Source organism: Taudactylus pleione, unplaced genomic scaffold (assembly GCF_031769625.1).
Source record: "Taudactylus pleione unplaced genomic scaffold, aTauple2 ptg000108l, whole genome shotgun sequence".
Lineage (NCBI taxonomy): Eukaryota > Metazoa > Chordata > Amphibia > Anura > Myobatrachidae > Taudactylus > Taudactylus pleione.
Genome location: NW_028284510.1, coordinates 2,411,516 through 2,424,952, shown reverse-complemented (window position 1 = coordinate 2,424,952; position 13,437 = coordinate 2,411,516). Strand labels below are relative to the sequence as shown.

General features: G+C 42.9%; 1 protein-coding gene across 2 annotated transcripts in view; it reads left to right on the top strand.

Moving 5' to 3' along the window:
* The first annotated feature begins 1,007 nt into the window (after positions 1-1,007).
* LOC148525431 (chemerin-like receptor 1) overlaps positions 1,008-13,437 on the top strand; it is a 136,297-nt gene continuing 123,867 nt past the window's right edge. The window contains exon 1 of one of the 2 annotated variants that reach the window (XM_088470955.1): positions 1,008-1,121. Coding sequence is in view for 1 of the 2 variants with exons in the window: in XM_088470953.1 (XP_088327079.1) it covers positions 7,103-7,121 (19 nt within the window). In the remaining variant the exon portion in view is untranslated. Of the gene's footprint in view, positions 1,122-7,033; positions 7,122-13,437 lie in introns of those variants that run through there. The other variant, XM_088470953.1, reaches the window with a different exon arrangement.

The window sequence follows — 13,437 nt, the reverse complement described above, 5'->3', positions numbered from 1 at the left end:
TATTAACAACAGCAGCACAGCACAACACAGCCAGCCCCTATGGACTTTGAAGTAGTGGACAACAGCAGCACTACACTACACAGCCCTAACTCCCACCCTCCCTCTTCACTGTCCACAGCCGAATGAGAAAATGGCGCCGACGCGGGTACCTTATATAGGATCCAAAACCCGCGAGACTCGGAAGGCGGGATGATGACGTTTTGCCTCGATTTCAGATCCGAGTCAGGCGGGAAAAGTCGAGCCTGACTCGGATCGGACTCGGATCGGGGGGGCTCGGGGGGGTTCGGATTTCAGAAATCCGAACCCGCTCACCCCTAATTTACACATTTCCAGCATCTCATATATTGACAATTTTGTTTACAGGGGCCTCCACAAGGTAGTAGCCCCTGGACCCACAGTATATATATATATATATATATATATATATATATATACACACACACACACACGCACACATATATGTGTGCGTGAGTTATTATATATTTACCTGTCTCTTCTTAGTCCTGAGTATGCTGGCTCCAGTTCTAGGCAACCGTGCTGTGTTCTATGCATTAGGGATACATTAGTCTTTTGTAGTCTTTTGCAAACAGGCTTTGCGGAGAGAGTGTCACACACAGAGCATGTAGCTGACATTGTAGAGACAAGACATGGTGGATAAATTATGCAACAAGTAGCAGTGTACGATCAGGAGACCTATGCTCGGGCTTCGCTAGCAATTTTTTAATTTTAACATTTTCTGTAAAGAACATATCACATAACATTATTTAAGTATGATTTTGCGACATACAGACCCATTATTAAAAAAAAAAAAAAGGAATTGTCAGGCAGAAATAAGGACTAAGTGGAAAATACATAACTTTAGCCTCTTAATTGGCTAAAGTAACATAATTGAGAATTATTCTGCAAGAGCACAGAGTGCTGATCCCAGGCAGGAAAGTGTTACAGGGGATGGGCATAGTGAATGGATCCTACACTGGAGGATGAGATGGGAGTTCTCTCTGCTCTTTCCCCAGCTGTCTCAGCACACTGCTCTACCAGTATTTGGGTCCCTGTGGCTGGGGAGACTGGCTGAGGGGCATCTTCTTCAACTTCCCCTGTCTGAGCCCGGTGTGGAGCAAAAGGTAAGCCTCTAACACAATGGCTTCTGTGTAGTTTATCAGACTTTCTATTTGATGTACAAAACACCTACAGCACAAAATGAATGAGCTTATATGCTATATACCATGTATAACACATAGACAACATACAGACATACTGCAAGAGGGTTCTCCTAGTGACATCAATGAAGAGTGTTGTATTCTCACTGGAGAGATACATTGATTGCGAGTAAGAGACAAAATGTTACTATATAGGAATTGCTAGCTGGCTAAATTACAGGAAACACTGTGGCAACATACTGTATTATAGGGTCTATGTACTAAGTATTGCAGAGAGATAAAGTGGACGGAGGTAAAGTACCAACCAATTAACTCTTAACTGTCACTTTACAAGCTGTGAGCTGATTTGTTGGTACTTTATCGAGGGCCACTTTCTCTCTCTCCAAGGGGTATATTTACTAAAGTGAGAGTTTTTAGAAGTGGTTGCAAATAGCAACCAATCAGATTCTAGCTATTATCTTCTAGAAGGTGCTAGTTAAATGTGAAGTAGAATCTGATTGGTTGCTAAGGGCAACAACTCTCACTTTAGTAAATAAACTCCTAAGGCTTAGTACATAGACCAGACTAATATCTCACAGAAGAATGGCTTGTGTAGAGGAGAATTACAGCACAAGATACGTTTAAAGGATAAGAGCAGTGGGTCATGTGTGAAATATCTCACTCACACTGAAACTGTGAAAGCCTTGGAGCACTTGCTAAATATGTCGTTTGGAAATGAGCCCTAACTTATTGTTTGTTTAATACAATAACAGCACATGTTTACAAGTGGTTACTTAGTGCACACTATGTTATTGCTGGGCAAAGAGGAAATGTGTTCTCTTGCAATGATAAAGTGAAAAAAAGTAAGTACTGTAAAGTTTTGGAGATTTGAACTTGAGATATGATTGCTGGGAGCTTATTATTGTGTTGAACCAGGGACATGTCTATATTATTAAGACATTTTTCACTGATGACATTTCTTGGTAGGAATTTCCAACCTATTGTACTCTAATCAGTCAAAATCAACACCCCCTAAAAATCAATGAAGTTCAGCTATAACTGTTCATTAGCCTTCCTCCCCACTTATCACATCCTATAGAGGTGTCAGTGTTACATCGTATGTCACAAGAACCAGCTTAAGTCATGGTACAGTACAGTTATGCTTTCGTATGTCTAATCAGTTACAGCTTATGGGAAATCATTACATCTCTGGCAATCATCCTAGGGCAGGAAGAGTTTAATTTGGCATAAGGGAACCGATTTGGCATAAGGGAACCGGCTTATCTGCTTCACGTTTCTTGAAATAATTCCGTTTTGCCTTAACGATTGTAATAGAACTGTAATAAAAAAGAACATTTCATATTCATTGGAAATGAAGCAAAGCAAATTAGGAATTAGAGTAAATGTATTCATAACGTGTATATTGCCATACAGGCATTGCAATCCATGGAATTGTCAGTGTTTCTTAAAGGATGTTCATACAGATGAATAAAATTGACAATAACCAATAGTGAGTATTTTTTACACTGAGATAATTTGGTCGGCGCAGGTGTGCTTTTATCTGTCATTATTTATCTACTGAAGTGTCATCCTTCCATTAGCTTAACATTCTGGCCAGGACCCCTCTGCTGCATGTAGAGTAACAAGCCTTATGCTGGGTACACACTAGATGAGATGTCGTCCGATATGGCGGATTGGGCCGACACATCTGGCACATCGTCTAGTGTGCACGAACTATTGCGTGCTCCCGCAGGTCGTTCATCACATCTTTTGATCGGCCTGCAGTGCCGGTCGATCAGAAGGTATCTAGAATGACACCATGCTCCTGGATGTGGCCACTGAAATATATATTGTGTGGTTGCACAATATATCGTCTAGTGTGTACGGCCGACCGACACATATATATATATATATATATATATACACATACATATGTCACACATACATTACACACACACTTACCTTGCATCAGCTGCGGGTTGTAGACCTGATAAGGATGGGTCCTGGCAGCTGGCACCATGTCATTAGGCCCCTCCCCCTAGCATCAAAATGCTGCAATTTGTGGGCCAATTGTGAGGGGGCGAAGCCAAATAATGCCATTCTAATGGAATCAGGTCATATTGGCTTCGTCTCCTCCCGATTGACCCGCAAATCGAGACATTTTACCGTGAGGGGGCAGGGCTGAAGATGATGGTGCCTGCTCTCCAGTCTGTTAGGGGGGGGCTTCTGGGTACTCAGAACCCCCCCCCCCCTCTTTCCCTGCATGCACTAATGCGTGTACCCACACTTAGGGGCATATTTACTAAAGAGTTTTTAGAAGTGGAGATGTTGCCCATAGCAACCAATCAAATTCAACGTAACATTTAACAAGCACCTTCTAGAAGATAATAGCTAGAATCTGATTGGTTGCTATGGGCAACATCTCCACTTCTAAAAACCCGCAAAAGAGAGATAAAGTGGAGTAGTTGCTCAAAAGGAACCAAACAGCTTCTAGCTGTCATTTCAAAGACCATGGTAGATAAATGACAGAAACCGATTGGTTGCTTTGCATAACTTCACTTTATCTCTCTCCAAGTCTTGATACATCTCCCCCAGGGACTTTTGCACCATGCTGTCACCCGTTAAACGAGTGGAAATATCTGGTACATGTACTTGTTGAATGGGTGACAACAAGTGGATAAGTGGAAGTTAAGCTATTATAAACTCGAATTATAAGTTATAATAAAGCAACATGTGGTAATATTTATTTAAAGAAAAAAACTCATAACTCAACGTCACTCTGTGTAAGCTATGTCTGGCCAAAGGGATGGTTAAAAGGTGTTGCATCTACAATTGTAAAGTCTATATCTTACATTGGTATTCACTGTAACTTGCTTTAATTTTGATCCCAACAACACTTTACCACCAATAATTCCAATTTATTCAAACTGTGAAAAGTAAACACATTGAAAATGGCCTGGATCTTATAAAGCCACATACAGTAGTGTCCCATAGGCAGAGTTAAGTGGTTCTTATTTGCCGTAAAATTCTATGTTTCTATATAGGGTTGAGGTTACCAAAAGGTTAAAAAAGGACAGACTAGATTGGCCAAGTGGCACCTATCTGTCATCAAATTCTATGTTTCTATGTTCTATATAGGGTAGAAACAAATCAAGAACAGGAGCCAAAACAAATAGTAATTTGCACCTTGCTAAAACCATGCTGCACTGCAGGTTGGGCAGATTTAAAACGTACAGAGAGTTAAGACCTTGTTCAGACGCAGACACTAATTCAGCCACGAATGCATCTATTTTCGCAGTGCAACTGCTTCTTAAAGTCAATACCGTAGCCGATGGGTTCTAATCTGCCGCTTTTTGTAAAAAGTTGACTCATCGGCACCATCCAGAACACATTGTTGCACCGTTGCGCATTAGATCAGTCTTATACTAGAGAGATAAGATAGACCAAGCATCTGAGAATAGGAGGACCAACAATGATGTCAGGTACCGGGTAAGTATGGGGCGGACCCGAGCAGGGAAGTGGGGCAGGGGTTTGGTGATGGAGAGGGGGAGGGATCCTGGCAACCACAGAAAAAAGGAGGGCTGCATTGAGGAGTTCCATGGGTATAGTTCCATGACTCATATCGATTCATGACCACACTCCTAAAGATTAGCATCAATTTCCATCAATGCCTGAAACACTTGGGAATTTTTGTTACCTGTAGGCCCTAAATTTTGACTCTGGAAATGGCTATATACTTAAAAGATTTCAGAATAATTTATAGAACATTAAAACTATTTGTGTGAGTAAAATACTTTAACAGTGTTACTTTCTGTCAGAAAAGTAGACTTACACACTTACCATGACAGGGTTTTACCTAGATACTCATGGAATAAAATGACCAAGGTTACATTACAACACATTCTCTCATAAAGCACACAGTAGGTCTTTCTTCATCATACACATTGTCAGCGGTCCTGGAGCTGTCATTATAAATCTTCCAGGTGGCTCTATACACAGGAAGACACACCATATGCATTATGACATTTCCTATGCCCCCAACATCCTCACTTTCCCGCGTGCTGTTTGCTGTCTCCTGTATAAGAGAAGCACTCTGTATGGATTGGTAGATTGACACAGCAGGACATGGATAGGAAATAGCAATTGGCATTGTTAACATCTGACATTTTCAGCCCTGATTTACACCACAAAGGTCTTTGGAGAAGCATAGGCTCTTCCTCATGAAGACAATAGAAAAGACACAAGGTTAGCACTCTCTTGACAGCCCAGCACTGTCCAAATATGTTCCCTTTATCATCTCTGCATTATCACCCGTTTCATAGAAATAAGCAGGTTAAGCTCCTGGGGGTGGGATGTTGTCGGCATCCCGGTGTGCAGGATGCCGACCGCAGGCATCCCTAAGGTAAGTGTCGGGGTATTAGGGGGAGGTTATGGTTAGGTAGCGGGCATTAGGGAGATGGTTATGGTGCGGTGAGGGGGAGGTTAGGTTTAGGCACCGGGGAGGGAGTGTTAGGTTTAGGCACTAGGGGGAGGTTAGGCTTAGGCACTGGGGAGGGAGGGTTAGGATTAGGGTGCGGGGAGGGGAAGGTTAGGTTTAGGCACTAGGGGGGAGGTTAGTATTAGGCACTGGGGAGGGTGGGTTAGGGTTTAGGTAGGGGTTAGGGTAGGGGTTAGAAAAATACTTGCCATGACTTCCTTTGGGTGTCAGTATTCTGGCTGTCGGGATGCCAATGTTGGTATTCTGACCAACGGCATCCCGGCAGCTGGGATTTCATACCCAACCCACCATATTTATAGAAGTGGAGATGTTGCCCATAGCAATGTCTGATTGATTCTAGCTATTATCTTCTAGAAAGTGCTAGATAAATAATAAGTAGAATCTGATTGGTTGCTATGGGCAACATATTCACTTCTAAAAACCCGCACTTGAGTAAATATACCCCCTGGTTTCTCCTTGTTGAGGTCTGAGAGCGTTTTTGGACCAAGGAGTTCTAGTGTGGGATAAAAGTCATTTCAACCTGGAATCGTTATGCACTGAGAGGTGGCTGTGCTGTCAATACAACCCATATTTTTCTTCCTCTTCCCAGGTATGCCCCAGTACATTCTTGCATTACTTATTTTCTGAAGACCTTCTTTTAAGTACAAGCAGAGGGGTCAGGAAATAAGACAGTTCTCCTTTATTTATTCAGTTTTCTGTTACTTCCTAAAGTATTTCTGTACATTGATGGGCTGCATACAGTAGTAATTAAGAACTGCTCTACATGAAAGGCATTGCTGTTTACAACAGGAGCATACTGTACATATTATCCTCATGTCTGATCACTGTTCCATGACGCCATGATTTCCATAATTCTTGTTCTGTAATTATAGTAGTTAATTCTGGAACTTGATTTTATGAAGTGTAAACTTGTACATAAAAATATATAAATGGCTTTTTTTTACCGACAGAGAATATCCATTTTATTTTCTTTCCATATTAAGGTTTATATTAATGTTATGAGTCTACATTTCAATGTTCTGTGACCAGAAGTTCATTTGACTATAATCCATTTAGCAAACTGAAAAATTGTACCCTTATTTTCATTGTATAAAAACAGGACATAGATATAATAATCCAGTGAAACCAAATTGACTTAAAACCAATTACAAATTGGTTCAAATTTAGTTTTATTAAATATTGTGATGTGACAAGAAAAAAAATAAAATACATAATAATGATATTGTCAGTGTTTAAAAGCTTAGATAGAAGCAAAGTTTTCTTTTTATGTAAAACGATATGGACAGTGGGTGGACTCATAAGTGCAGCTCCTGATGTCTCCATGAACTTCCTTCGTAGGAGTTATGAGTTGAACCACGGCAGGTGAGGCCATCAGAGTGTGAGTTATGACTTGGACCATTGGAGATGGGCCTTCAGAGTATGAGTTGTGAGTTGGACCATTCCAGGTGGGGTCTTCAGACTATGAGTTATGACTTGGACCATGCCAGGTGGGTCTACAGAACAAGAGTTGTGATATGGGCAATCAGAGTATGAGTTGTGATTTTGACCATGCCAGAGTATCTGACCCAGATTTCATTCACTTTAGATTAACTAAATTTTGAATCTGTTCCTCTTAAAGAAATTGTTAATGGCAGTCATTGTAGTGGCTTTATTCTGAGGGGATGTCAGTGCTCAGAATGCCAGTGCTTGAATCCTGACACCAGTCAGATTCCTGACACCAGCATCCTGACCACCCTCATCCAAATGGTAAGTAGTGGGGTTAAGGGGAGGGTTAGAGTTAGGGGTTAGGTACTAGGGGGAGGGGTAAGTGGTAGGCTGCGGAGGTGGAGGGTTAGGGTTAGGCTTCAGGGGGAGGGTTAGGTTAATAGGTAGGGTTAGGGTACTTACCATCAGCTATCGGTCTCCTAACCCAGTCAGGATGCTGGCATCAGGATTCTGACCACCGGGATCCTGAGTGACGGCATCCCATACCCAACCAGTTCCGAGGAGGATAGGTAAAGTCTGGATGGCAAATAATTTAGCAGTCTCAATGTCATATATTCACAAATCATTTGTTTAAGTGACTGTTTGAAATTTTATTTTGATTTTTTAATTTATGGGCTTGATCCAATGAGGGGTGAAGGGGATGAATTGTCGTTACAATGGCATAGAAAAGCCAGCAAAGGCATGGCAATTCATCCCCTTGCTTCCCGATCTCACCTTAGACTCACACATTTATACTTGCAGTCAGGGCCCGGACTTGCCATCGGGCACTACAGGCAAATGTCAGAATGGCCGATGTTTTCAGGGCCGGCTCGAGGAGGGCAGAAGTGCCCCCGCCCTCTACCCCACACCGCCGGATACATCATATGCGCTCAGGGGGATGGAAGAGGTGGTGGCAGTGATGGGCTGTGAAGAGACGATGCCTTCCATGCCATGATGCCAGGCTCCCGTGACTCATGGAAGGTCCCCTTGAAACTTAACCACGCCCCCTTTGCGAGTGCCAGTGCCTAAGGCGTGTGCACATGGCAGACAATCAGGGCTGATCTACAGCTCCAGTCAGTCCCTGCTTGCAGTCCTATGTGGCTTCAAACAGAAATGTGCAAGTTCGGAGGTTTCTCAAGTGCTGCATACAACCACACTTACTCACGGGTGCGAGTAATTCACATTTGGATCAAGCCCATAGCATTTGAGACGTCAACTCATCATAAATCTATCTACATACATCATATCTGTATAAATTATTTCATTCATCTTACATTGACTCATGTTGACTTATACTTGCAATATTGTAATGATAGTTTATTAATGGCAGATCTATGTATGTCCATCAAGTATGTGCTTTGTAACTTTTTTTTTCAGGGTTGGTGGTATAGTGGCAATTCCTCCGAATACGCTTTGTATTAAACAATGTGTGACGGCAGGTATAGAATGAAACACATAAAAAATATATTTTTAAAAAAGTTCTGCTGACTTTCACTTTAGAATCATCTTCTTCCTCAAGCTTGATTGTTTCCCAAAAATGTTGCTTGGATTAACCCAATTTATGTTTAAGAAATATATTTTGCCAGTAGTGGAACATTGGTTTTAGTTTTATACTGTACTGTATATCACTATTGTGTATTTAACATTTTTTTTTCAAGTGTGATTTATTTTACATACGAAATGTAGATTTCCATATGGATTTAAAAAAGGTGTCTAATTGAAAGGATACAGAAGAATAATTCCCAAATACCAGCTCCTCCAGAATACCAGTATTTATGAAGTGTAATGCTAGCCATACATCAGCACCACAATTTCCCAATCCCCTGATGCTGATCGGTAATCAATGCTGAAAATCGCCGGGCATCGATGTTTAGCGATCCGTCGGGGAATCAGGGAAATTTGGCATGTTAAAATTCCCTGCCTCACGGGTCCCGATGATTTTTGGATTGGGATTAGCAAATCAGGGAATTTATCCGCTGTCCCAGCCCAGGCATCAGGGGATTGAAGAATTACAGCAATCAGTCGCAAATGTATGGGCCCCTTAAGTCATGCCCAAAATATGCACTTTCCACCCTATCAAGTTAATTTAAGTAAAAATGTATTGGAACAAAATAATTTTTTAGCATATTGGTACCATACAGGATGTATAAAAACTAGGAGGAGATCATCAAATCTTCGAGAGTTTAGGGGTCTATTTACTAAGCCTTGGATGAAGATAAAGTGAACGGAGATAAAGTGCCAGCCAAGCTGCTCCTAACTGCCATGTCACAGGCTGTGTTTGAAAAATGACAGTTAGGAGTTGTTTGACTGGTACTTTAACTCCATCCACCATTTTCTCTATCCAAGGCTTAGTAAATAAACCCCGAAGTAAAGAAGTTGTTTATAGCTGCCAATCAGTAGAGAGAGATAAAGTACCAACCAATCAGCTTCTAACTGTCATTTTAAAGACTGCTGTAGAAAAAGAACAGTGAGAAGTTGTTTGGTTGCTATAAAAAACTTCTTTACTTTTACCCCTTTTACACCAACCGAATAACCCGGGTTATTGCCGGGTCGGGCCTCAGTGTGAACAGCTCCCAAAAAAATTACCCGGGACCATTTACCCGGCAATCCTACTCGAGTTGAGAGCAGGGTTGAAAACGGGTTGGTCCCGGGTCATGCGGCAGTGTAGACGGATGCTAGCCGGATTATATGATCCGGCTAGCTCCGAAAGATGCTGATTGGAGCTTCTGGGGCGCTGGCAGATGATGTCATATGTCACTGTCCTGCAGAGAGAGACAACACATGCAGCCATCGCTTGCCAGCCTAGCCCCCTTCACCACAGCAGCCTAACCCCCTTCAGCACAGCAGCCTGACCAACACAAAAGCAGGCAGACATTGCCTGCCACAGCCAGAACAGAAGCCTGCACCACAGCCTGACCAGCAGCCACAAACGCAGGCTGATACACAGCCTGCCACAGCCAGAACAGCAGCCTGCACCACAGCCTGACCAGCAGCCACAAATGCAGGCTGATAAACAGCCTGCCACAGCCAGAACTGCAGTCAGCCCTTAAAAAATTACATTTTTAATTACATCTATAGGGAAAAGCAGGAATTACCCGGTTTCAGTGTAAACGGGGCAAACCCAGGAACAACCCGGGTCGAGTTGCAGTGTAAACAGGGTCTGAAGCAGAGTTTGTCCAGGGATTGACCAGTGTTCAAATTCCCGGGTCGGACCCAGGATTTTGGTGTAAAAGGGGTATTAATCTCTCTCCAAAATTTGATAAATCTACCGCCTAGATCACATTTAGCTGGGAATGATCCCATCAGAGGAGGGAAAAATTGTATCCTTCACATTTTTGCCCCTAAAAAACAGCAATATGGATGTATAAAGGGACTATTTTGAAGTGAACGCATTTGCACTATGAATGTGCCTAAGAAAAGATGACCATTGAATAAAGTGTATTTACATGTACATGTTTGGTCAATCACAGCTCAGGATGTGCCTGGCTCCAAACCAGTAACATTTGTGCCAGGTGTTTGTGTAATAACAAAATCTAAAGTCACATTACTTTATTTTGGGCACAATATACTAATGTAACAAAGTATCACCTGTACAAGAGAGCATTGTCTAGTCATTAATAAATACTAATTTAGCATTTTCAATATAAAATGTAATTAAATACAAATGAAAGTCAAAATATATGGTGTTGCATCTTCATCTCTGTGTCCTGCTTAAACATCAGCTAAGAGCTGCCTCCTGCTGAGTGTAATCACGTCACGGTCACCTGAATACGTACTTGATGTACTCTGCCTCTGCCTGTGCTTCCCACCCTTTCTTTCTTAAGGCATAAGAAAGTGCAAGTCAGCAATACACAAACATGTGTCCTCATACACTGTGGCTCAAGTCACGCCAAATAGCCCCTCTCGACATGACAGGTCCCAGACGACTTGTCCGCACTGAGCGTCTTTTTAACGCAAAATGTGCATCTTAATTGCATAAATGAAACAACTGAAAGCAGCAAAATGACGTTGCAGGCTTCCACTGATCAATGTGATGTGTGACATTTGTACATCTGTGCACGACCGAGTCTGAATTTGTGTAAGACGGGGTCTGATACAGCGTCCGCGGCTTTTCCTCACATTAGCTTCCGTTGTGCTTCATGTACGATTTTGTACGTGTGTAAAACCAATTCTGGTGTGGTTATCAGGGATGTAGAGAGCGCCACATAGCCCCGTTAAAGAGGGGGCATGGCCTAATTACGGGAGGTGTGGCCACGCCCCCTTGGAAAAAAAATAGTTTTGCAGCGCTAAAAAGCCATGGGGGGGGCTGCTTAGCAGCTGCGAGCAATCTCCTACTGCATCCCAGCACACGCTGCGAGGAAGGGAGGAGGGAGGAAGGGGAGGGGGGGCGGTGCCAGACCCGGGCCCCTATGGAAGCCCGGGCCCAGGTAAATTGTACCCTCTCCCCTCCCCGTGCCGCTGGCGGTTATTGTCACAGCCCATTGTCTCATGTACATTGTGAGTGGTGTGTCTGCGTTGTGAATAAGATGCAAATATACAGTAAACTCCACCTCTCGGGGGACTTAATCACGTTGGGCCTCTTGCACCGTATGGCAAATAGACAATGGGTGTATGAGGATACATCTGTATTTATGGATACATGTGTACACATTTTTGGTGTATATGCACAGTACAGAAATGTTATATTACACAAGAAAATGTACACACTGTAACGAGCCCCCATGCCTCAAAATTGCATTTGCTCAGCGGGTCAGATTCTATTACTTTACTAATATGAACGCACCTTTATGATACATAATTTTGTCACTGCTGTTGTTTCATAGTTGCCTATAGATTTTATTAAAAATACAAATTAAATGATTCTGCAGACATAGACGTCCTTTATCCAAATGTTTATTTTAGATAGAATTTATAGCGGCTGTTGCAAGTTGCTTCATTAGTATAATTTCTCATAAATAGCACAAGTGATGCCATTTACACTTATGTGCCACCAGAAGCCCTTAGTGCCAGGGGACACACAATGCCAGGAATGAGGGCTTTGATGGGTGAGATTCATAGTTTACAATTGAAGTTTGTACATTAGGCTGGTAGGGGAGAAGTCAGTTCTTCGAATGCAAAGATGGAAAGAGGGGCATCTAAAGCCTCTCCTGTCCCTTTGTAATTCTCAAGTCAAAATGCTTTGGGTATGATCGGGAAACTCTCTTCATTGCCATCCTGTGGTGGCTCCGGAGGTGGGGCTGCAGCGTGTTCCAAAATTCAAATAAGGGAGTCACACCAACTGTCACCCCAACTGCTGCCAAACATTGCTGGCAGTTGGTGTGGCTCCCCTATTTGAATTTTTGACTGCTCTGTAGTCCCAACTATGGAGCCACCACTGCTGCCATCTACAGGTCAGAACATGTATTCAAGAGTATTCCAGATGGTAACCATTGGACCTCATTCAGAGCCGCTCGCAAAATGCATCTAAAAAATGATCCGGCCTTCTGGCCGCTCTCTAGGCTGTGGGTTACCACCCACCGCTTTAACGAGCGGCCAGGATGATGGTCACGATGTTCAAGACCATCGCGACCATCGGGGCTTGCGACAAGACCCTTGTGGTAGGGTCTCATCTGCCGCAAGCCCCAGAGAGTTTTCGGCTCTAATAGAGCCGGAAGCTCTCCCACTGACATCACTGGTGATGTCAGTGGGGCCGCCCACAAACGGCAGGCGTTCGCATGGGTACTCCTCCATTTGTGAAGCCACACCCCGCCACACCTACAAAACGGGTCGAGCTGTTGATCAACATCGACAGCCGCCCCTTTTGTAGTGAGCCCCGGAGCGAGAGAATTTCTCTCTCGCACCAGGGCTTGCGCACGCACAGTGCAGCCGCTGCGCGTGCGCACAGCCAAACATCGACCCGCTTGCGAGCAGGTCTGAATGAGGTCCATTATACACAACTCTCTGTAAATGATCGACAGAACCTCAGACTCAGAAAGTTTATTTTTTTTTTATACAGTAAGTGCAGTTATAGTAATAGAAAAGGTTGTTTTAAGAGTAATTCACAAGGTGCAGCCGGTATTTTGTTTCCCTACACTTTATAACAATAAGGGGTCTATATACTAATACTGAGATAAGGTACCAGCCAATCAGCTCCTAACTGCCATATCACAGACTGTGTTTGAAAAATGACAGTTAGGAGCTGTATGGTTGATAGCTTATCTCCATTCACTTTATCTCCATCCAAGGCTTAGTAAATAGACCCCTTAATTCCTTTCTCTCCACATTACGGACAGAATGAAATAACTGCATTTTTTTTCAAGTGATTTTCTGTAAAGTTGGAACGGTTTGTATATCGCTGCA